We start from the raw sequence: 24,918 nt of genomic DNA, 5'->3' as shown, positions 1-24,918 counted from the left end.
AGGTCATTAGGAGTTTTGAGGTGGGGTGTCACTGGTACGCTGATGATGCTCAGCTCCACTTCTCCTTGTCATCGGAGTCGGCTGAGATGGTGAAGGTGCTTGACCAGTTCCTGGAGGCTATAATGGTCTGGATGAGGGCCAATAAACTGAAGCTAAATCCTGACAAGATGGAAGGTCTATGGACTGGCGATACCCGAGTCTGGGAATTGGGTAAGTGACCTGTCCTGGACGGGGCTGCACTCCCCCGGAAGGAGGTGCGTAGCTTGGGAGTACTCCTAGATCCATCCCTGTCACTGGAGCCCCAGGTGGACTCCGTGGCCTGGAGCACCTGGGGCCAGCTTCAGCTGATCCGCCAGCTATGGCCTTTCCTGGACAGGGATAACCTCGCCACAGTAGTACATGTGCTGGTAACTTCCCGATTAGACGACTGCAATGCACTTTACGTGGGGCTGCCCTGGAAGATGACTTGGAATTCGCAGCTAGTGGAGAACGCAGCAGCTAGACTGCTGGCTGGAACATCTCACAAAAACCACGTAACACCAGTTTAAAAGAAATTACACTGCCTGCCAATATGCTTCTGGTCAGAAATCAAAGTTTTGGTGATGATATTTAAAGCCTTAAGTGGCTTGGGACCTTGATATCTGAGGGAGCGCCTCTCCCTATATGTGCCTGCCTGAGGACTGAGATCTGTTGGAGGGCCCTCCTCTGCATCCCACCAGTGCAAGACATACACTGTGGTGGGACGTGGGAGAGGGCCTTCTCTGGTGTGGCACCCCGGCTGTGGAATGCCCCCCCCCCCCCCGGAGGCCCAATTGGCACAGACACTGGTTTAATTTCAGCACCAAGTAAAAACATGGCTTTTTACCAAAGCCTTTGAGGGCTAAATGCATTCCCTAAAGTTGCACACTGCTTTAACTGTTTTATTGTTTTAGATTTTAATTGGTATTAGCTTGTTTAAAGGTTTAATATGTTGTAGGTGTTTAAATTATTTATTGTTTTATACTGTTTAAATTGACTTTATGTGTACGCCGCCCTGAGATCTTAATGACATAGAGCGGGACACAAATGTTTTAAATAAAACAAACAAACAAACAAACAAACAAGCCTTGAGAAACAGGCATGCCTCTAAAGAAATGTGGGGCTGCCCCACTGACTACCTACTACAGCTGGATGTACACCGATCCCATGAGGGCTCCCCATCACTTCCATCTCCTGGCAACTGATCTTGCCTCCTGAGGGGGAGGGGCTCTTACACCCACAAACCTGAACACAGAGAAACAACTGAGAGCGTCAGCAATTCTGGCTAGAATCCGGAGGACGAGGCCTGATCGCTTCCCCATTCCTTTCTCACTGATGCCCCCTCTTCCTTGCAACCAGCAGTCAGCCAGGAGCATGTCTGTCTGCAGCAGCGCTCCCTCTGTGGAGAGGGCGACTAGCCCGCATGTCTCCGCTGGTCTTCACTAGCAGCCTGCTCCAGATCAAGGCAGCCAGGTGGCGGCAAAATCAGCTGAGCCAGGCTCCCTTCAGCTCAGCCAAGCCTCAGCCCACACATCTCCTGTCAGGGCCTTGACAGAGAATTTGAGTTTAACCAGAGTTTATGTGGCTAAGAACAAGCACCTCAGGTCTGCACGTGGCTGGCGGCAGTCAGTGCGTTTCAGCAAAGCTCTGGGTAAACCTCGAGCAGAAAGGGATTAGTATTTATTTATCACATACAAATTCCGGGAACATCAAACAAGTGTTGGCAGTGGGGAGCACAGCCCACACTGCACGTTTAGCTTTTCTCTCCATTGTAACAAACACACAGACGAGACTGTAAGACCAACAAATGCCGAGTTTCACATGTGTGCGTCAGGGCGTCAGTCTGCCCTGCGCTTTGTGCGGCACATCACAGCCCGACTGAGATGCCGCACACTGTTTGATGTGGCCGTTCCCTGAGATTTTTGCAAATTACCTTTGTTGGGGGAAGCAGCACTCCAGGCCCTTCCAAAACCATGGCCAGTCGCCCGGAGAGTGAGTCGGAGCCCAACACAGCTGGCACCAGCTGAGGCAGCCTCCTCAGCTGCCCCTTCCGGTGCAGAACGTGCCCAGGACACCCAGTCAAGGGGGAACCAGCAGGAGGCCCAGCAGGCCCATTCCCTCTGTGGAGCATGAGACCAGGGGGTTACCAGGAGTTCCTCAGCACACGTCCTTCCCCAGCACCACTGAAGACACCCGAAAGGCAAAGCAGGGGCTCGGGGCCCTCCAACGGCATGGTGCAGGAGAACGGGAGCTTTTGGTTTTCAGAGCGCCTTTTCTTTCCTCAAACAGCTTCCTTCGTTTCAACGGCTCACCTGCCCCTTTGCATCCCCTCTCCTTCCCCACATGAGCCCTATACAGGCCCCTGGCCCAAAGGTGTGGGCCAGGGGAGCCCCAGGCCCCCTCCACTCTGCTGCTGCTCTGCATGCACCAATGTGCTGCCCTTGCAGAGAACCAGGGCAGTCCTAGGCCAGGTCTGAGGACAAGCTCCCTGTTGTCCAGGCCGCTGCCACTGCTCCTGCAGAACCCCCTTCCTTCCATGGGACTCCCTGTGGCAACACCGTCATGGGGCCAGGAGTGGACACAAATACCCGTCTTGCGTCCTGTGGGCAGAAAAGTATCCACAACTGTGTCTGCTGTCTTGCTTATCTCCAAGGGCAAGTTCCAGGATCAAGGCCTTCAGATATCTGCAGAATAAAAAAGCACCCAGCTTTTGTGGTGTTCAAGGACATCGCCTGCCCTCCTTTCCTTTTTCCTCACACAGTAGTCCCCACGGAAGCCTCTTCTGTGGTACATTTTACAATGTTTTAATAAAACTGATTCAAAAACAAAAACAAGAGAACAAGTAACTTTGGCATCAAAATGGAAGAGAGACAATGATTTGCTCCCTGAGCAAATGCGATGGATGGGAACAAAGCTGCAATCCGGGCACGGACAAGGAAGATGACAGTTACTATAGCAGTCAAGAACCACGTGCATCAACACACAAAACCATTTCAGAAACTGGTGAGCACTTTTTCCCTGGAGACAGGAGCATTTCGGAATGAAATGGAGGGTTTTAAGCCTCTTTGTCACAAGCTACCTCCAAGTCGCACCTACCTTCAGGGACTGGACTGGAGTGCGCATACATCTATACCGATGTTTCTGTGGGACTAATGTCACTGTGTGCCGGTTAATACCTGCTCACCCCACACCCTTGAAAAGGAAGACCTCCCAAAGCCCCCCAGCCCCCTCCTCCAAAGACTCCTCACAGTGTGGCAGTGGCCATGAACTTCCCCACTGCCTGGGCAAAAAGAATGCAACATCTACATCTTTCGTTATTAGCTTTCTATGCTGCTCTTTGATGCAAAGATTACTAGAGTGCTCTACAGTAATATCATAAAATCATAAAAGTACAATTAAAACAAGCCATGGAACAACGAATGGGCAAAACAGTGGAACGGTCCGTCTCCCCTAACACGGACGGATTCAAGGCTCTAGCCGGGTCTCGGTGGGCTTGACGCCTTCGAAGAGGCTCCAACTCTTCTCTCCTATGACCGTCATCAAGGTGACCGCTCTGCCCCCCCCCCCCCGGTTCCAAAAGCAGCACACCGACAGGTACATTACCGGTGTGTTACGGAGGCTGCGAGCCTGCAGCTGGCAAAAAGCGGCGGCGGGGGGTGTCCTTCCTCCATGTGTGGTCTTCGTTTTCAGAGCAATCCTACACGCTAATTAAAGCCGGGAGGGGGGCGACGCCACTGCTGTGCCGGCGACACACCCACGCCCTCGCAGGGAAAACACACCGGGGCGCCCGGACCACTCGGGCTCTGCAGCCGGCCCTTGCGCAAGCCGCGCGGGGCGCGGGGCACAGGCAGCCGCCCGCAAAGGAGAGGCGGCCAGCAGGCGCGGAGCGAGGCGGCCGAGGGCGCCCCTTTCGCCGCAGCAGCCGACGCCCTCGCTCGCTCGCCGCTTTCCGCGGGGGGATTGCGGCCCGTCGACCTTGGCGGAGCCTCTTTGCGGCCCGTTTCTGCGGAGACGCAGGCCGAGGAACGCGAGCCCGCCGCGGAGCCCGCTCCCGGAATGCCCCTCCCGCCACGCGGAGCCATTTCGGGGCGGGGGGGCGAAGCCCCGGCGGCGGGTCTACTCGGGCGGAGCGGGAGGCGCACCGCGGAGCCGCAAAGAGCGGGGCGGATGCCCCGTCCCGGTCGAACTCCCGCGGGAGAAAGGGCGCTTTCCGCCGGCAGAAGCCGCGGCCGCGGCGGAGGGGACGGCTCCCCCAGTGGGCATGTGCGGGGCTGCGGCGCCTGCTCGGCTGTAGCCGCCGCGGGGGAGCGTGAGGCGGGGAGCAGGAGGCGGCGCCACCGCCGCCGCTTCTCCGCGTCGCCGGCAGCCGAGGCGCGCTCCGGCCCCGGGAGCCGGAGCGAGGGTTGGACGCCACCGAGGGAGGCGCGCCGGCCGAGCGGAGCGGTCACATGGAGGCGGCGCTGGGCCGTCGGCCCTCCTGACCGGCGCCGCGCGCACCGCCAGCAGTCGTCCCTCGCCGGGCGCATGGCCGGTCCGGCCGCCGGAGCCGCGGCGCCCCCGGGAGCAGAGGAGCAGCAGCGGCGGCGGGGCCGCCGCCGCCGACCCGGAGCGCGGCCGTCGGGCCAGGTAAGAGGGCGCCGTCGGGGCGGGGCTGCGGCCCCTCGTCTGTCACGGGCCGCGGCGGCGCGCGGCCGAGCCCTCTCCCGGCCCCCGAAGTCGCACCGTCACCGTCGGAGGGCCATGTGCCAGGCCCAGGTCGCGAAGCGCCCGCCCCCGCGGTGGGTCAGTGCAGGTGGAGAGCTGCGCCTCCGCGGAAACGACGGAAAGCTGGCACGGATTCCGCCGTCTCGGGAGGGCCCAGCTCGTGCCATCGCGGCGGAGCCAGCGAGCCCTTCGCGGCCGGCCCTTGCCACGGGCGGCGGTGTTCAGGGAACCTGTCTATACCGGTGGGCGGCGGGCAAGGCCGAGCGCGGGCGGGGTGGGGGGAGCTTGCTCGCCTGCCCGGTTAGCGGCCGCCTTCTTTTTCTGCCACAAGAACCTTCCGCTCTCCGCAACCGGGAGGGCTCCGTCTCCGGCCGCCGAAAATGCAGACGCCCCCCAGCCCCGCCCCGCCGGGCAAAGCCCCGCGGGGCCGCGTGCCCGGCGTTGGTACCGCAGGGAGCTGCGCGGCGGATGTGCGCACAGGCTCCTCGGCGGAGTTGGCGCCGCCGCCGCCGCGGGGCAGTGTTTCGCTCCAGACGAGGCGCGCGGCGGTTCGCGGCTGCCGCGGAGGCCCGGGCGCCCCGGCTGGCCCTCGAGGGCTCCGGGGCGCGCTGCTGATGCGGCGAGCGGGGCTGGCCGCCTCCCCGGGGCAAGTCGCCCGGGGCGGTGCTGCTGTTGGCCTCGCGGCGGCGGCGGCCTAGCCGCCTGTTGGGGCTGCCGGAAGGCCCTCCGCTGGGAAGGGCGCGGGGGCGGCCGGCTTCTGGCGCGGCGCTCGGCTGGGGCACCTGCCGGCGGGCGGAGCTGCAGGGCGCGCGAGAGAAGCCCGCGGCGCGAGCGCCTCCTGGCCGAGCCCTTCCGCGGCTTGGCGCGACCCTGGCCAAGAAGCGCCCCAGGCGGCGAGCGGCGGATGTGACCGTCCCGCCCCGCCGGGTCTGCGTGTGCTGCCGTGTCTCGGGCCGCGGCCGCCAGCGGGCCGGCTTGGCCCCTCGGACGCAGGAGGCGCTCCAGCCGCTGCCTCGGGCGCGTCCCTCGCTGGCGTCGGGGGCACACGCAGGCGCCTCGCCCTAGGCCCCGGGCCCACGTCCGCCGCCCAGGCCAGTGGCCGGCGATGAGGGTTCCGGGCGGCAGCAGCGACCTCCCATTTCATTCCTGTAGCCGCGATGGCCCTAGGAGTTAAGCAGTCGCCGAAGTGGGTCCAGCAGCTTGGGTCGCTCCGGTAGAGTTCCGGCCGAGACCCGGAGGAGAGGCCCGGCCCAGCGACCCCGGAGCCACCCGCCTCCCCTGGACCGGAGTGCGCTCAGGAGGAGGTTTTTCAGAAGCGGGCGGAGCACGCCGTCTCGCGGCCCTGCCCGGAAGCACGCGAGCGAGCGAGCGGCGGGGCGAGCCGCCAGGCCACAGCTGAGGCGAGCGCGCCGGGCCCCGCCTGCCGCGCCGCAGCCCACGCTCCCCGGCGACGACGCCCAGGCCTGAGGCGGCCGGCCTCGTCGCTGGCGTGGGCGCCGAAGGAGGGCGCCATACCCACGCCCCGCGCGTTCTCGGCGCGGCCCTGGAATCCCGGGCGCGGGAGACGCGGGCCGAGGCCGCCGCTGAAACGGCCCGGGGGCGGCCGGGCCAGGAGCTGCCGTCCGGCGCCTGCCGCCCGGGCGCGCGAGGGAGCCGCGGCGGGCGCCCCTGTGCCGGAGGGCGGGGGCGGGGCCTGCTCCTCCTCCTGGGCGCGGCAGCGGCGCGGCCTCGCTGGAGGAAGAACGCCCCCTGCTCCGAAGGGGCGTCGCGGCGGGGCCCCCTCCCGCCCTCCCCCCCGCGCAGTTGGCGCTCTGCCCCTCGAGGTTCCAGCCCCGCGGAGTTCCCATCCCGCAGCGCCGCCGCCGCCGCCGCCTCTCCCGGCCCGCGGAATTTCTGCTGGCCGCTGATTTGGCCGCAGAGCGGATGCGACGCTCGTGCGAAGTCAGCCCGAGCCCGCGAGCCCTCCGGGCTGCCTTCCCGCGGTGCGCGGCCTCGTGTGAGGAGGGGCCTTCTGTGCAGCCAGAGGAGGGGATGTGGGGCTTCAGGGCGCTCCGCCTGCTGTCTTGCTGGACGGGGCTGGGCTGGGCTTCCAGCTGCCCTTTCTGGAGCGGACTCCGGCGGATTGAAGGGGTGGCCACCTTCCCTGGTGGCTCAGGGCGATACTGCTCACTCGCCTTAATCCCCGATGACTGGGGGGGGGCACTTCCTGCCCCTTTGCCTGCCTGGCTTGTGGCACCACGAGGGGCTGGCAGATTGGGCTGTGGTGGGGAGAGAAGCAAAGGACACATTTCCTCATGTGCGTTTGAGGAAATGGAAAAGGTCATTACTGTCTGCATGAATGTTCAGAAGGTTTTGTTCTGACATAACTGGGGGAAAGATTTCAGTGGGTTTAGCAGCTTTGGGAGATGTTAGGCAAAGCAGACCTCTTGCGCTATGTTGACTTGAAGATTTTGTAGCACAGGAGCATTTGGAATTTCTTTCCAGAAGAGGTACTGGTGGCTTAGGGCTGCGGTGGCTTTAAAGTGAGCCTTGCCAGATACATTGGGGCGGCGGCGGGGGGGGGAGATGTCTGTCAGTGGCTGTTGGCTGTGATAGCTAAATAGAACCTCCATGTGGAGAGGCAGTCTACCTCTCAACACCAGTTCTGGGGAGGGGAGCAAACAGAACAGGGAGGGCCGTTGTCTTCATGTCCTTCTTGTGGGCATCCCATTGGAGCATCCAGCTGCCCCCATTAGAAACAGGATGCGAGGATAGATGGGTTCAGCTTCATGGCTCCTCTTAGCACCTTAAAGTAGTTCTTTTGGGTCTCCTGCCCACTTGTGTCCTTTTCAGAGGAGCGCTTAGTCTGGCCACAGAGGCTCTGCTTACCCTGGCAGTGCCTGGCATTCCCTTTGGCTGTGCCATCACATGGGTTTACAGTTGCAGGCTCTCAATTGCCGGCAGGAGCTGGAGGAGGGCCCCCGCCCATGCATCGCACTCCCCAAGATGGGCCACAGGATTTGCTTTCTTTAACCAGAACCCAGTGGTTGTGTTCTGCTTTCTTGATGGGGCTCTCAAGGAACAAGCTAGAGGGAGCAGCCTGTCCACGGATGTGCTAGAGCACCCTTTGGCTCTCTGATACCCTCTTGCCAGTGGACATCGTTTCTTTACTTTTGCCCAGTTGTCTGAGCAAGAGCCCCAGGCAGAAGTGAGAAACAAATAGCAGAGCTCGAGGAAAGGACCAGCATTGTGCTGGACTTGGAGGACCTTGGAAACAGCGTCCTGTATGAACATAAGTGCCTGCCTTCTTTTGATGTTTGGACCTCGTTTTTGATGTATTGTACACCACCCAGAGAACTTCAGTTATTGGGTGGTTTAAAAGTACTGTAAATAAATGAACAAACGAACAAATAAATAAAGAGAGCCCTGAGGCTGGATCAGAACTGAGGCCTATCTAGTCCAGTACCCTGATCCCACAGGGGCCAGCCAGTGCCCCAGTGGGAAGCTCACAAGCAGGGGAGGAGTGCAAGAGCCCCCTCCCACACATCTTCCCCAGCCACTGGTACTGAGAGATGCTCCTGCCACTGATCATGGGGGTAGCAGGCGCTGCGTTGCTTTCTGCTGTATTCCACTGTTTTTCCCTTTTCCCTTCCTAAATCTGGAAATGTTACATTGAAGCCTCAGGACCCGGATTCCTTCATTTTGTTTAGCTTAAAATAAATGCTTCTCAAAATCCAAATGTTTATGTTGCTGCCTTGTAGTTTCTGGTTTTTAAACCTTCTTTTGTGGCTTTGGAGCCTTGGCTTTTGCAGTTGTCCTGAAATAGCAGCTGTCAGCTGAGCCTTGTGAGTCTTGTCTCTAGTTTTCTGCCATCCTGCCCGCCTTGAAAGGTCAGTGGTCACCTGAGGTCACCACCTCTGGCCTCAGCTGCTCCTTCCAGCACTCTGCGCCTCTGCAGCCAGGTGGCGTTGTCCTCCGCCGGTCTCCCTAGGGCTGCTTGTTGATGCCAGCGAATGAGCTGGCTTTCACCTCCCCCCCTTGCTTGCTTGCCTGCGTGGGCTTTTTATGGCTGCACACTCCAAACACAGCTAATTTTGATTGATCCCTGGCTGTGATGAGCACATTTCCTCTAGCACTTCCATCCTGTGCAGTTAATTGCCTGTGGAAAGAGGGGCTGGCATGTGGGTCCTGCTGGCGGGAGGCGTTGCCACAGGGTGTGGTGCCGGAGAGGCACAGCCCATTCAGCAGTGCCAGTCCTGGGCTGGAGAAGGCCGCAAAGGTCTCCTCTGGCCGCCCAGCAGGCGGGCGGGGTGCGCCAGTGCCTGGCGACTGTTCCCAGGGCCGTGTGGCTGTGGGGACGGGGGAGTTCTCCTCTGAGCCAGCTTCTCCAGTGGGACGACCCCCAGGGCCTCCCCAAGTCCCCTCCCTTGCCACGTACTTCTCTTTCTGCAGGGATGTTGCTGCCCTGAGCCTGCTGGGCTCAGGCGTGCAGGCGCAGCGAGTGTCAGCACAGAGAGGACTGCTGTGCTGCTTGTGCGGACTGGGCCTTGAGCACAGAACCATCTGGCGCTCTCCTTCCAAGCAGCTGCTGCGCTCACAGGAAGGTGCTTCTGCCAGAAAGTTTCTGCCTGGTGCCCGACTCTTTCTCTCGGGGTCAGCAGCACATGTGCAAGGTGCAGGAAGGCGCCTGCTCCTTGGGGGAAGAGTCACCAACAGGGCACGTCCCGGCCCTTGTGCAAGGTGAAGCCAAGGGAATCTTCACGAAAGGTGGGAAGCAGGGGCCAGCTGTGCTGTTTTGCACTGTGCCTCTTCTGGGGGCCTCGCTCTCGTGGTAGCAGGTGGAAGGGCCTTCCATAGCTAGAGTGTTCCCGTGAGGGCTTTGTGGCACAGTCCCATGCACAGTCCTTTGTGCTGAAGCGCAGCCTGGTGGTGGCTCCTGTCAGAACAACCCTCCATCAGCCTCGCGTCTTTGGCCCAGGACTGTTTAGAGGGCTGCTGCTTTCGTCAGCACAGGATCTGCCCCTAGAGATAGAGAGGCAGCAGAACCGCATGGCGGCAGCTGGCTCAGCTGGGCAGGATGTTCAGGCCTCTGGGGAGAACAGTCTCAAGAGCCATGTCCCCGGACACGGCCTGTGGAGTCTCCAGGCCTCTTCCCGAGCCAGCGATCCAGGGTAGAATCGGCAGGTGCACAGGGGGCCTCGCTTCGGCCAGCGTGCCCTCGTCGGAATGTGAGGAGCCCCCATGCGCTCAGGACAAGGTCTGAATGCCCTGCCCCCACTCAGGCGGCAGGTAACGTGCGCCTAGTTCCCTGCCCTCAGTACTGCGCCTGGCTGTGCCAACGCTGCAAGCACAAAATGTGGCGTTGCTTTTATTGGGGGCGGCGAGGGAATTGTCCTTGAAGGACTTGATGTGCTGTTTTAAGGTGCATCTGGAAGAAAATGGGAAGGGTGGGCAGGGTCTCCTGGGTCCTGCTCCTGCATGCCTCGTGGTCTCTGCATTGCTGTGCTGTGCCTGGCAGGACTACAGCTTCTTGGGAAGGAGGCTTTGTGCAGTAGCCAGAGTAACAGAGATGCCGAGTGGAGTGTCAGGTCTGAAGGGGGCTGCTCAGGGTGTTGAGAAGGATCCCGTTTTGCTTGGGAATAGTGTGTGCGGAATGCACAATGCCACGGAGTCCCCAGTCTGCTGCTGCTTCCTCAGGAGGGAGACTTCTGATATGCCGAGGAGTCCCCGGGAACTGGCCCGCGTGCAGAAGCGGCCTCCGACCGCCAAGGAGTGGCTGCTCTGGCACTTGCGAGGAACGGCCAAGAGAGGCCCTTGGTGGCCCCTCCCTTTGTTCTGGTTTCGTTCTGGATTCTGGCATTGGCCTTCAGCTCACAGGGCGGGGCAGGGGCACCAGTTCCGGGAATTGGAGAATAGTGAAGTAGGTTGCAGGGCAGCCAAGCGGCTGTCGGGAGCTTGCTCTTGGCCCAGCCAGGCTGCTGGTGCCGGGCTGCCCTGCTCAGAGGATTCTTCCTCCTCTTTCCATGCCTGGGCTCTTGCTTCACTGCCCTCTCTCCTTTGGCAAGTACAGCTGTACTGTACAGCTCATGCAGGGGCAGTGTTTGGCCAGCCCGCATCTTTCTCATCTAGAGCAGCCACCAGCCCTTCCAACCAGGCCAGAGAGCAGTTGCATCAGGTGCTATCTGAGGACGGAACAGGAAGCCCTTCCCTCACCCCCCACCTTTCCCGGGTATCTTTAGGATTGCGCCATCCAAAGTCCTGTTTGGTTCTAGGAGTAAGCAGATCAAGTCACAGCTAAATTGGAGGAAGGAGGAAAAAGGGGTGGTGGAGGGGAAAGTTACAGCTGCATGTGTTAAATCCATAACTCGCTTTTCATTTCAGTAATTTGGAACAAAGCTAAAACTTCGCCCATTTAGTAGCAAAGAATCTGGATGCTCCCGGATAAATGCCCCCGTTTTCCCTCTTGCTTTGGAAAGGACAGCAGGGAAGGCTCAGTGCCCACATTAGCGAGCAATTGCCCAGAATCCCCCTGGTCCATTCTGTTCAGCCTGAGAAGATCTTTTTTCCAGGGATTTCTGTGTGCTCCCTGCTGCCTTGCACTAGCACGGATGGAGGAGGCTTGCTGTCCTTTGGGCAGGGTGGCCACATTCCCCAGGAAGAGCCCCCTTAGCAGTGACACCCTTCCCGGAGGAGGCAGAGCAGGAGCAGGAGCAGGAGGAGGAGATCTTCTGAGTCTTGAACAAGCTCCCCTCCCTCTCTTCCTGGAAAAGGCATCAGCGGCTGCCCTGAGCACAAGCCCAGCCAGCGGCTTGCCTGGATGGGGAGCCCTAGAAGCGGTTTGGGGCTTTCCAAAGGACAAGATGAAGGCTGCAGCTGCTGCTCTTGCCCCATGCCCAAGCAGAGTGGGAGTCTCAAGTGTTTCTGAAATGCACCCTGCAACTCCTCGCCCCTCATGGGGGGCAGGAGGTTAAACTGAATCACCTGCTCAGCTTCATAGGCTGACTTGGTGGGCTCTCTCTCCTTTCCTCCTCCTCTTCCACCCTGGCCAGAGATGAGCTGTGGATCTCTTTGGGATCACTGTGTGTGCTTGGCTGAGAGTGCTCTCTTTGTGCCAAGTGACACTTGAAACGGGTGTTAGAGCGTCGCTCCGGTGGGCCAAATTGGCCTTCTGGTGTTTCCAGGGTGGCTGCACACTTTCTCCAGCCACTGGTCATTTGGTGGTTTCCTGGTTTTTGCACCGTCGCTTTTTTCTTGTACCAGAAGGTTGAAATGCCCATTCTAAGGCCTAGCTACAGGGAGTAAGAGCTGCAAGCGAAACTGTGCTGGTATTTGGGGAATGTTTGGCATTTTGGCCCTGCCCCCTTTTGCCTTCAACCTCACCCACCTCTGAAATGCAGCCCCCAGAGAGCTTTTCCGAAACTGAAGGGGTTTCTTTCATTCCTTGGGTTGAAAGAGGTTCAACACCTCTGACTTAAATGGATGAAAAGGGGCGTTTCCGAAGTTGTGAAATTGGCCAGCAAGGGAAGCCTGACCCCCCCCCCCCCGCAGTGCAGTTTCAGCAGGCTTATGACGGTTGCCATGAATTGTAGGGGAGTTTTAGGGAAAAGTAGAGTGTGTCAGAGTCCGTTTTTCTGGCTTCATTCCCAAGTTGCACCATGAACAGTAATTAAGGTTTGAATTGCATTATCCTAGGCTGCTCTGAGGTTTTGAGCAGGGCTGAGGTGTGGCACTCTTGTGGCGCCCAGGCTGCTGCCTCCCAGAGTGCTCAGCTGCTGTTTGGCCACCCGTTTCCTCTTTTCCACAGAGGATACCGCTGGCATGGCAGCCTTCCACAGGACTCTGGGCCTTTCAAGTGTAGTGGCTGCCATTGGAGGGTACTGGGGGGGGCAGCCTCCGTGTGCATGGGTTCCCCAGCTTGGTGCTCTCCAGATATTTTGGACTTCAGTTCCCATCAGCACCAGCTAGCATGGAAAATGGTCTGGGATGCTGGGAGTTGTAGTCCACAACGTTTGGAGGGCACCAGATTGGGGAGACTGGCTGAGAGGGGGTCTTGTTTCATTATGCTGGGTTTCTTCTGGAGCAAAGACAAGCACGTCCAGAGCCTTACATAATGGCAAATGGGGTTCCCTTCAGCTGAGCGTGTATCGTGTATTTGCAGTGATTGAGAACTGTGTGGTGATGTTTTAAGAATGGGCCCTGTTTCTTTGAAGAGGATGATCATCTCCTGAAATGCCAAACGTAGTCTCTTGTAACTTGCCACTGTGCTTTTCAGGAAGGGGGTGGACACCGCTTTTGGTACTCTGGCATCTTGCTGCAAACCAGCACGCCAGTGTTGGCGAATGTTAGGAAAAAGCCACTTTCTCCTCTGACCATATTTGGCACTTCCGTTGGCTCACTACAATTAGGAGCTATTTCTGAGTTAGAAAATTGCAGGCTCTTATGTTCAGCTCAGAATAGATTCCCTCTGAGCGGCTGCCTTGATGCAGCGTTATCTTTACCGTTGAGGAATACCTTCGGTCCTCCTACCTGAGATGCTCTTTTGGAGAGGCCGAAGGCTCTGCTGCAGCCACTCCTGTCTCCACTGCTTCTGCCCTCTCAGCCCGAATGTGGCTGGCCCAAGCACTTCCTCCTCTTCAGCTAAGCCAGCCGTGACTGTTGCCCTGTCAGGCGGGGAAGCTTTCGGGTGCTCGAGAGGAAGAGAACATTTGGGATCCATTGGAAGGAGACCCCCCCCCCCCGACCCCGAGTAGCTGGCCTGATACTGGCAGCACCTGGAACAGCAACCCCACAGCTTGCCATGAGTTCTCAGTGGCATGTCCTGATGCTGTGGTTTGCTCAGGCAGTTAGAGTTAAGAGAAAGTAGCTTTCTTTTCTGTACATGGCCATTCACAGAGTCAGATCCTGAGAGTTTCTGAAAAATAGGCACCCATTTATGGAACATACTTCAAGCCATCCAGCGGCCTTGGTGGCTGAGCTCTGCTGTGCGGGAAAGAGAGCGCGACCGTGGCACACGTGCCTGCTATGCTCCTTAGTCTGATCGAAGGATGGACAGGCAAGGAGGAACCAGCAGTAGGTTGTCCCCCCGCCCCCCAGCCAGAGATCCACCAGAACTGAGCACCAGAGCTGCTGGTACAGGAAGATCCTCTCCATAGACCCAGCACCTTTCAGAACGCATCCTTCTTTAGAGGTGTTTTCTGAACCCCGTTGTCTCAAAAACAGTAGTTATGTCCTTGAAATTGTATTCTTAAAATCATAACTACAAAACACTTAAAGAAAATACTAAGCAGGCACTAGGTACCCAAATTAATTTTTGTGCTGATGTAATGATTTTATGACAACCTTTTCTGAAGTGATGTATTATAATACTGTACAGAATTAAGGATTATCAGTAAGAGGAACTTGCTACAGCTACAATAACTTAGTTTATTCATCTCATATCTTCTGTAAATAAAACAAAATAACCGTCTCCTCCAATCCTAAATTTTGTCATTGATTATGATTATAAGGTTTTATTATTTGATTCTTTCTGAAGGGACAGCCATGTTCCAAGCATTGTGCAAATCTGGAATTGGAAGCATGCAATCTCACTAGAATATATAAATATTGCTGAATAACTGTTTTTTGCATGTTTATTTTCAAACTTGTATTCCACCTTTCTGCCTAGAAAGGGCCTTCCAGGGTGTTTATCCCCGCCCCCTCCAAGAAACCTAGATAAAAACTCGCATAAAATCCACACTCAATATTAAACTGGAGAATCAACTACACGATACAAATAATTTAATGTCAACAGTGCAGTATAAGGGATTGGCTCTGCCAGAATCCTTTTGACAGTCCTCTGTGAGACTTGTGTCAAGGTGGGCTGGCAGGCTGTGCTCATGTCTCCTGTGTGTCGCGCTGACAGGGGAGGGGGGTGGGCACCCCAGGCCGTGTCCCCTGGCCAGGTGTTGACATGGGGATTGGCTCCTTAATCAGAAGCTGCCATTCTCTTTCCTCCCGAATCTCCCACCTCCGCCATGCAGGCTTTTGTCCAGTGCTCCGGGCAGCAACTTACCTTCTGCTGTTTGCATTGTTCTCCAAGATACGTGTAACTTCCAAGTGGGCCCCTTTCCCTTCTTGCCCCTCAGCTAGACCCCCTTCCTGGGTCACCCGGTGGGCCCCCTTCAGGCCTCAACATCTTTGCTAAGTGGGGTCTGTCTGCTGCGACGGCCAGCCAGGTCCGTAGATGCCTGTGGCTGTCCTTGCAGGTGGAGTCATCAATCAGGCCTCCATCGGCTTTGTCCCCTCATGGTGCCTGAGCACCAGCACCACCTGTTCTGGTGTATTTCTTCATTTAGAAACAGGATGCTTCAGGATGTTTGTCACCTTGGGCATTTCTAGTAGGTATGGGAAGGGGGCATATAAATAAGGCAGTAGCAAAACAGCCCAGAACAGATGGCCAAAAGCAAAACATGGGCAGGAGATGCAGATAAAGATCAGCAAGTGCAGGCAGCCAAATGAATAAAATCAAAACCCAAACAGGCCATTATCTTGCTGGAGTAGAAGAATGGTCATCCACCTGTAGAGAACAATTGGTGGGGGGTGGGAGGCAGGTGGGTCTTCCGGACCAGGGAGTTGAACAGCCTGGCAGGTGGAAGTCAGCGGCTGCTTTGGGAGCAAGTCTTCTGGAGAGATGATGTTAGAGGGCACCATCTCCTATCCCCTGGCAAGAGCTTGTGGTTGAAGCATGTTGGGCCTGGAATTCCTACTGCTGGAAATGTCCTACAATATGTTATGAAGAGTTCAGTGTAGACCCCAGTAGCTACAGCATGTGGAACAGCTGTGTAGCACGTGCCACATTAGCACTGATGTTCTCTTTTTTCTGGCATGTGCACTAGAGAGGAGGTGCATCTTCTCACCCATCCAGAGGCATAACTTCCAAGGACCCTGAAGGGAGGGAACTGGACTCTATCAAGAATGGTAATGCCAGCAGCACGCTGTACTCATCACAGAATAAATGGTATATTCTCCCAATGGAGGGAAGTAATAGGACCAACAGTAAGAACCAGACATGGAACAACCGATTGGTTCAAAATTGGGAAAGGAGTATGACAAGGCTGCATATTGTCACCCTGCTTATTTAACTTATATGCAGAGTACATCATGAGAAATGCCGGGTTGGATGAATCAGAGGTCGGAATTAAGATTGCTGGGAGAATTATCAATAACCTCCGATATGCAGACGATACCACCCTAATGGCAGAAAGCGAAGAGGATCTCAAGAGCCTCTTGTTGAGGGTGAAAGAGGAGAGTGCAAAAGCTGGTTTGAAACTCAACATTAAAAAAACGAAGATCATGGCATCTGGCCCCATCACTTCCTGGCATATAGAAGGGGAAGAAATGGAAGCAGTGACAGATTTTACTTTCTTGGGCTCCAAGATCACCGCAGACGGTGACTGTAGCCATGAAATTAAAAGACGCTTGCTCCTGGGGAGGAAAGCTATGGCCAACCTAAACAGCATAGTAAGAAGCAGAGACATCACCTTGCCGACAAAGGTCCGTCTAATCAAAGCTATGGTTTTCCCAGTAGTAATGTATGGCTGTGAGAGCTGGACTATAAGGAAGGCTGAGCGCCGAAGAATTGATGCTTTCGAACTGTGGTGCTGGAGAAGACTCTTATGAGTCCCCTGGATTGCAAGGAGGTCAAATCAGTCCATCCTAAAGGAAATCAACCCTGACTGCTCATTGGAAGGACAGATAATGAAGCTGAAGCTCCAATATTTTGGCCACCTAATGCGAAGAGAAAACTCCCTGGAAAAGACCCTGATGCTGGGAAAGACTGAAGGCAAAAGAAGAAGGGGACGACAGAGGATGAGATGGCTAGATAGCATCACGGATGCAATGAATATGAACTTGAGCACGCTCCGGGAGAGAGCGCAGGACAGGAAGGCCTGGCGTGCTATGGTCCATGGGGTCACGAAGAGTCGGACACGACTGAACGACTGAACAACAACAACAACAATAGGACCAATGCTTTTCAACCAGTAATAAATGATCTGGAATTAGGAGTGAGCAGTGAAGTGGCCAATATTGCAGATGACACCAAATTATTTAGGATGGTTAAAACAAGGGATTGTGAAGAGCTCCAAAAGGACCTCTGCAAACTGGGAGAATGGGCGTCTAAATGGCAAATGCGTTTCAGTGTAAGCAAGTGTAAAGTGATGCACATTGGGGCAAAAAATCCCAACTTCAAGTATAGCCTGATGGGATCTGAGGTAGTGGTGACTGGGCAGGAAAGAGATCTTGGGGTTGTGGTGAACAGCTCAGTGAAGATGTCACCCCAGCATGCGGCCACTGTAAAAAAGGCAAACTCCATGTTAGGCATGATTAGAAAAGGAATTAAGAATAAAATTACCAACACCTTACTGCCCCTCTACAAATCTATGGTGCAACCACAGTTGGAATAATGTGTCCAGTTCTGGTCACCACACCTAAACAAAGGTATTGTAGAGCTGGAAAAAGTGCAGAAAAGGGCAACTAAAATGATCAAGGGACTGGAGCATCTCCCATATGAGGGAAGGTTACAACAGCTGGGATTGTTTAGCTTGGAAAAAAGGAGGGTAAAGGGAGACATGATAGAGGTCTACAAAATTATGCATGGTGTGGAGAATGTGGATCTGGAGATATTTTTCTCCCTCTCTCAAAATACTAGAACCCAGTGGGGCCATCCCATGAAGCTGATTGGTGGGATATTCAGGACAGAGAAAAGGAAGGACTTCTTCACATAGCACAGAGTTATACTCTGGAATTCGCTACCACGGGATGTGGTGATGGCCACCAGTTTGGATGGTTTGTTTATTGATTGATTGATTGATTGATTGCATTTATACCTCACCTTGTTTCCTCTTGCAAGGAACCCAAGGCAGCTTACATTATCCTCCTCCTCTCCCCTTTATCCTCACAACAACCCTGTGAGGTGGGTTGGGCTGAGAGTCTGTGACTGGCCCGAAGTAACCCAGTGAGCTTCCATGGCCGAGTGGGGACTAGAACCCGGATCTCCCAGCTCCCAGTCCAACACTCTTGCCACTACACCACACTGGCTCTCCCTTTTTAAAGGGGGTTAGACAGATTCCTGGAGGAAAAGGCTATCAATGGCTACTAGTCCTGATGGCTATGTGCTACCTCCAGCACCAGAGGCAATGAGCCTATGTACACCAGTTGCTGGGGAACATGGGTGGGAGGCTGCTGTTGTGCTCATGCCCTGCTTGCGGGTTCCTGGTCGACAGCTGGTTGGCCGCTGTGTGAACAGCATGCTGGAGGAGATGGACCCTTGGTCTGATCCAGCAGGCCTCTTCTTACGTTCTTACGACACATTTACAAGACACCGTCCTGCAAAAGTAGAGAAAGGGACATCAGAAGAGCCCTAGAGCTGGGTCAGGCCAAAGGCCTCTCTAGCCAATGTCTCCCCTGCCTGCGTTTTTGTTTTGTAAAGTAATCTTTGAAGACAAAGTGCACAACTTCCATCTCCTTCCCCCTCCCCCTACCAGTGACTTTCAGGTACAGGATTGCTCAGGTATCCTTCTCACACATACACACAAGTGAAACTGGCAAATGCCAGCTAGGCTGACATCCCCCCCCCCCCCCGCCCCTGCAGTCTTTCCCCCTTTCCTGCCACAGTGTGAACCTTCCTTTTTTCTAATTTTTCTTTGGGGGGGTGTGTGTGTGGCTGGCCCTCCAGTCCTAGGGAGACCATCGTTGTTTGTTTTTTGACAGATGGGGAGTTTTTTTTAAAGCACAACATCCCTACATGGGCACTCCCCCCCCCCCCCGAAAGGCCGTATCTTGGTTTTTATTACTGCGTTAACCCATCAAAACCACAATAGCTTCAAAAAACAAGGGCGCCTTTAATTTTGCAGCCTCTCCAATTCAAATCCCCCACTGATTAATCAGCTAAATGTATTTGAGTGTTCATATGCTGCCTCTTCAGCCAAAGGCTCTACAATTAAAAACTGTAAAATGAGACACATAATAAAACAACTATTAAATGTATCATGCTACCCAAAAGAGTAAATTAAGCAGCAATAATGGCAGCTAAAACTCACAGAAAACTCTCAGCAAAACAGCCAGGGGAGGAGATCCCGTCCACACTTGGAGGGCCCCACATGCCCCATGGGACAACACAGCCCGCGCCAGAAGTCGTGAAAGGGGGGAGGGGAGAGGACAAACTTCCCTGATCTCCAGAAGGGAAATGTAGAGGAAAATCCAAAGCCCCTGTGCGACTGTAGAGAAGGCCCAATCTTGGGCAACCCTCCCCCCAAGTTCTCCAAATGGCCAGGGCCCCTGAATCCCTCAAGGAAGGTTGGGGTGGGGAGACAGCCATTTAGAGAAAGATTAGAATAGGTTTTCATTTTTATGCTGCCTTTTCCACAAAAATCTCACTGTCAGAGGAGGTCAGAATGCACCATAGAATCATAGAATAGTAGGGTTGGAAGGGGCCCACAAGACCATCCAGTCCAACTCCCTGCTCAGTGCAGGAATCCAAGTCAGAGCATCCCTGACAGATGGCTGTCCAGCCTCGTCTTGAAGGCCTCCAGTGTGGGAGAGCCCACCGCCTCCCGAGGGAATGGGTTCCATTGTCGCATTGCTCTAACAGTCAGGAAGCGTTTCCTGATGTTCAGCCGGAATCTGGCTTCCTGTAACCTGAGCCCATGATTCCATGTCCTGCACTCTGGGATGATCGAGAAGAGATCCTGGCCTTCCTCTCTGTGACAGCCTTTCAAGTACTTGAAGAGTGCTATCATATCTCCCCTCAGTCTTCTCTTCTCAAGGCTAAACATGCCCAGTTCTTTCAGTCTCTCTTCATAGGGCTTTGTTTCCAGTCCCCTGATCATCTTTGTTGCCCTCCTCTGAACCCTCTCCAGTTTGTCTGCATCCTTCTTAAAGTGTGGTGCCCAGAACTGGACACAGTACTCCGGATGAGGCCTAACCAGTGCTGAGTAGAGGGGAACTAGTACTTCCCGGGATTTGGAAGCGATGCTTCTCTGAATGCAGCCCAAAAGAGCATTGGCCTTTTTTGCAGCCACATCGCATTGTTGGCTCATATTCAGCTGGTGATTGACAACAATTCCAAGATCCTTCTCGCTTGTAGTGTTGTTGAGCCACATATGCCCCATCTTGTAACTGTGCATTGGGTTTCTTTTTCCTAGGTGCAGAACGTGGCATTTATCCCTATGAAATGTCATTCTGTTGTTTTCTGCCCAGCGCTCCATTCTATCAAGATCACTTTGAATTCTGTTTCTGTCTTCCAAAGTCTTAGCTATCCCGCCCAATTTGGTGTCATCTGCAAATGTGATCAGCATTCCCTGCACCTCCTCCTCCAAGTCATTCATAAAAATGTTGAAGAGCACTGGGCCCAGGACTGAGCCCTGCGCTACCCCACTCGTTACCTCTCCCCAGTTGGAGAAGGTCCCATTGATAAGCACTCTTTGAGTCCGATTCTGCAGCCAAGTGTGGATCCACCGGATCGTTGTTTCATCTAGCCCACTTTGAGCTAGTTTGCTCATCAGGAGATCATGGGGCACTTTGTCGAAAGCTTTGCTGAAGTCGAGGTATATGATGTCTACAGCATTCCCATGGTCCACAAGGGAGGTTACTTGTTCAAAAGATGAGATCAGATTCGTCTGGCAGGACTTGTTCTTGACAAATCCATGTTGGCTTCGAGTAATCACGGCATGGTTTTCAAGGTGCTTCCAGATGGATTGCTTTAGAATCTGCTCCAGACTTTTCCCAGGGATTGATGTCAGACTGACTGGTCTGTAGTTCCCAGGTTCCTCCTTTTTCCCCCTTTTGAAGAGAGGGACAACATTAGCCCTCCTCCAGTCATCTGGCACTTCCCCCGTCCATGATTTCTCAAAGAGAATAGACAGCGGTTCTGAGGGTTCTTCTGCCAGTTCCTTTCTTACTCTAGGATGCAGTTCATCTGGCCCTGGAGATTTGAACTCATTCAAAGTAATGAGGTGTTCCTTGACCATATGCCTGTCGATCTCAAGCTGCAATCCTGCCCCTTCAGCCAAAGACAAACCAACAGCAGTAACAATACTCAATGACACATCATAGCTACCATTTAGTAAAATTTTAGTAACTCCTCTAAAGCAGCAGGAACAGCAGAGTGCAGAGGGGTAAGGCTGCAACAGGGTCAGAATGTAGATTAAAATCAACCAGATCCTCGAGAGCAAGAGCAGTTGCACTAGAATGAAGTGCATAAACGCTACCATCAAATGACGGGAAAAGTGTGGCTCGTCCTCGTCCTCCTCCCTTTTCCAAGTCAGCGGAGCGTGCAGAGGCTTCACTGACGTGTGGCTTGCCAAGGCTGTGGCCTTTTACATTGAGTGTTTATTGTAGAGATTTATACCTCAGACTTCAGTCAAATTCCTGGGGTGGCTTATGAAACCATTTTAAAACATAGCAAAATACATGAACGGAGTAATCCCATTGTTAGATGCAGAGAGCCCTGACCTCTGAGCCTCCAGACCAGCCAAGCTCTGCTGAACTGGTGCCAGCAAGGTGCAAGTGAAGCAAGGAGCTCCGTTTCTCCTGTTTTCTTCCCTCCCCATCTGGCATTTAAAATAAATAAATGCCTTTCTATTGAAACCAGTGTGTGTGGGAATTAATCTACTCCAAGGGCTGGTTTGGGGGCGGGTCTGGGGGCCCGAGCTGTGGATCCACCCCCAGCATGCCTCCTTTCCCCCGCTCTGATGTCAGAGATGTGAGGGCTGTAGAGATTTCCGTGGAGGCTGGAAGGGACATCCAAGACTGGATTCCCGATGCCTCTCACCCATGGTGCACCTCCCTCACCTCCCTCGGAGGGCAAGCTGAGATAAGCCTGTGGCCCCAGCGTGCCCTCAGGAACTGCAGGATTGCTGCCTGAAAGCAGTAAAATCTATAAGAACAGCATAAAAACATAAAAGCATCAGCCAAAATAAAAGAGACACAATTTTACCTTTTGCAAGGCAAAAAGTCTTTGCCTGGGGCTGAACTGACATCAGAGTAATTGCCTGGTGAGTGTAGGTTAGTGCTGGGTGAGTGTCCCCACAGAGAGATCTTCAAAGTTCCGGTGCTGCCACCAAGAAGCCTCTTCCCCTGTACCTTCGGCCTATCCAAATAACCGAGCCTCTGATGGAGCTCTTGGTCTATAGACAGGTCTGTGTGGAGACAGGCACTCCTTCAGGCAATCCGGTCCCAAGCTGTAAAGGCCTTTCAAGCCCTGGCCCTCTCACCCTGCCCTCTGGGAGGGGAAGCAGAAAGGGGAAAGTGCTGGGGCCGCTGCCGGCGCTCCCTCCCTCTGGATTGTTTGGCTGTGGCCCTTGGAAACCCACCCTTTGCTGGAGGAGGGGCTGGCGTGCCTGGCTGGGCCTCCAGTGTTCTTGCCAGCTGGTGAGTCAGCTCCGCCCTTGCCGTGGGGACAGGAGCAGCTGACTGGTGAGCAGCAGAGTGTTCTCCTTGGGCGGCACGTGCGGGCAGCTGGCAAAGGCACCCGTGGCTGGCAGCCCTGACAGTGCTGCCAGTCCCTGTCCCTGCCGCCGACTCTCTGTACACAGGAAGAAGAATGATCAGTGATGAACTTGGCAGGATCTGGGCTTCTGTCTGTCTTGCCATTTGCAGTGAAGAGTGTTTTTGAACAGCCGTGCTGAGGTAATTGCAAAGATCCTCATGCTGTTTGAATGGGCCTTTTTCTGTCATTGCCTCCCCCCGCCCCACTCTCAAAGGCAGTGCTGCCGAATCTTGTATTCGGATTGTATTGGGATTTTGCCCGGCATCTCGTGGGGGCCGAGGGGGGCCAGGTTCCTGCTGCTGGTATTCCCCTCTCCTTGGAGTCCTGCATTGAGCAGGGGGTTGGACTCGATGGCCTTGTAGACCCCTTCCAACCCTACTATTCTATGATGCTATGGACCCAGCCCTGTCAACATGCAGAGTGCAGATCCATCCAAGCCTGAGCTGTGGCTGTCCCATCACATATCACTTCAAAGGAGGCTGCCTGCAATACATTGTTCTCGTCCTCCTTTTTCTGTGCTTTCTCTTCATGGGAGGGCCCGGGGTCTCCTCCGAACACCAGGATTGGGCTCCTTGGCTGTGTTGAAGGGTTCGGGGTCACCTTAGTCCAGCTCTCTGCCCTCAGCCCGCAGCAGCCAGCCAGCAGCCTCAGGAAGCTCAGAGCCAGCCCATCCTTCTGTCCTTAGTTTTAGAAAGGAGGCCCCTGTCTGCTTCCCCATCTCCTCCCTTGTGTGGCAGGTCTGAGTGTGTGCCCAGACACAGGATGTGCCCAGAGCACAAGGTATCCCCCCGCATCCAGTGGGCAAGTCACAGCCAGGTAGCTGCTGCCCATGCGAGCTCTGAATAGTGTTTACTCCTGAACCAGCTGAGCAAACCAGAGGGAGGTGCAGTCACCGAAGAGAACGCCGCTGCCGCTTCCCCCGCGGACCAGCGGCAGGGCGCAGAAGCCACCAGCACCCGCTCGGCATGTGGCAATCCTTGTGGCCTTTCTGGGCATCTTCCTCGTCTCTCGTGCTTGCTGCCCTCGTGGCAAAGAGCTTTGCACCCTGTCTTTGGGTCTCGGTGGCCTCTGCTCTGGGAAGGCGACCGCCTCGTCTCCGTACCCAGGAGGTCAGTAAGGGAACTCCGGCAGTGATGGCAGCGCTCTGGTCGCTGCATGCCTGAGTGCCCCTTCTTCCTGAGGCGGGTGGATTAGCTAGGCTTTGAGCTGGGAGTTGGGCGGAATCTTCCTCAGCCCCTGCTTTGTGCCCCCTGTTTGGCCCTCCCACTACAAAGGCCCGGCACTTGCTCCTCACCCCATGCCACGTGTGGGCATAGCCCCGCACCCCCTCATGCCTGCCTGCTGCCTGCCTGCCAAGTACAGTGTGGGCGGGTTGGGGCCAGGATTCCCGCGGCTTGCATGTCAGCCTAAGCTGATAAGAGGCGCTTGAGCCACTGCGGCTGCTGGTGCTGCTTGTGACGTGGGTGGTCCAAAGAGCACTGCCAGGCCACAGGGCTCCAGAGCAGGCTGGCCTCCACTCACTCGGCTGGCGGCAGGGTCTTTCCCTCCCAGGAAACGAGGCAATGTTCTTTCGAGGGGCTTACCTGGCTGGTGAGGGGGGCTCTGTCATGCTCGGGTGGAGCTCCGGCGCAAGGCGCTGCTGCGCACAAAGAGCTCCTTGCTTCTGTTGCCTGTGTTGAATTGTGTGGCATGTGCAAAGTGCCCAGGTGGAGGGGGGACCGGCCCCCTGAGGGGTGCAGCTGCTGGGCCAGCTACTGGAGAAGAGCTGCTTTTGCCCACCGGGCCACAGAGCCGGCCTGCCCTCGCCACTTGGGGGCTCTGCCTCTGCCAGCCCAGCGGGGGCAGGTGGTTGGAGTAGCTCCTCTCAGGGTGGATACAAATGGTAAGAGCTTTCAAAAAAGGAAAAATGACAAAGTCTGAGAAATCTGGTCTTTAAACTGGATGTTTTCTTTTAAAGATTACTTCCAGTTATATTCAGTGGCTATTAAAAATATCCTGGTTTAGAATGGTACCTGAATGTATTGCAAATATGTATATTGAAGTTGATATGCAGCCACTCTTAAAGGTGAACCCGTGGCCCTCCGTTGAATGCTTCAGGCACATCCAGCCAGCACTGAGCACTTGCAAATCCCATTGATTTCAGTGTAGGGGTTTAAGCTTATCCCTCTCTTGGATGCCAAGAGAGCTTAAATGTGCTCCACTCTGCCTGGGTTATATTCCTTGAGTCAAAGCTTGTTTTTTTGTGTGATGAAAAGTCAAGCATGAAAAATATGGCCCAGTTGGTCATATATTGCGTTTAGCATTGTCCAGATTAGAAATACTTAGACCCTCTCAGCCAAACAGCATGGGCACTCCTTTAAACACTCTTTTATTACCAGCCCTTGGCTTCTAGAAAGCCCGGGGCACCTTGTTTTCAAGTAAGTGGTCTTGGTTAGTGTCTGTCCACATGTATAGAGAGCGCCAAACTGGAAGGATGAACTTCACAACGGCTCCATTAAGCAGATATAAATTCTGTAGTGAAATAAGCGTGTGACCTCCATAAGCAGGAATTTTGGATCATGCTCCTGGGTAGTGTGCAAACAGAGGTATCTTACTTGTTATGGGAAATGAAGAGTATGCACACTTGTTCAAGAGGATGTTAGCACGATGGTCCTCTTTCCAGAAGAATTAGTGATTTGTCCTGGCTCCTG

General features: G+C 55.1%; 2 protein-coding genes across 6 annotated transcripts in view; one reads left to right on the top strand and one right to left on the bottom strand.

Annotated features, from left to right (window-relative positions):
• The window catches only part of LOC146337380 (uncharacterized), a 54,234-nt gene extending 49,608 nt beyond the window's left edge, over window positions 1–4,626 (bottom strand). The window contains exons 1-2 of one of the 3 annotated variants that reach the window (XM_084814505.1): window positions 3,622–4,626; window positions 2,607–2,702 (exon numbers count right to left, since the gene is read on the bottom strand). In XM_084814505.1, coding sequence (XP_084670631.1) covers window positions 3,723–4,544 — 822 coding nt within the window. In that variant the 5' untranslated portion in view covers window positions 4,545–4,626 and the 3' untranslated portion in view covers window positions 2,607–2,702; window positions 3,622–3,722. Of the gene's footprint in view, window positions 1–1,678; window positions 2,703–3,621 lie in introns of those variants that run through there. The other 2 variants (XM_084814504.1, XM_084814506.1) reach the window with 2 other exon arrangements.
• The window catches only part of LOC146337379 (leucine-rich repeat and fibronectin type III domain-containing protein 1-like protein), a 120,881-nt gene continuing 100,374 nt past the window's right edge, over window positions 4,412–24,918 (top strand). For all 3 annotated transcript variants that reach the window (XM_084814501.1, XM_084814500.1, XM_084814502.1), the window contains exon 1: window positions 4,412–4,644. The gene's annotated coding sequence lies outside the window, so the exon portion shown is untranslated. The remainder of the gene's footprint in view (window positions 4,645–24,918) is intronic.

Source organism: Heloderma suspectum, chromosome 10 (genome assembly GCF_057233095.1).
Source record: "Heloderma suspectum isolate Gila_16-S chromosome 10, 16-S_ref, whole genome shotgun sequence".
NCBI lineage: Eukaryota > Metazoa > Chordata > Lepidosauria > Squamata > Helodermatidae > Heloderma > Heloderma suspectum.
This window is presented reverse-complemented; position numbering and strand designations above follow the sequence as displayed.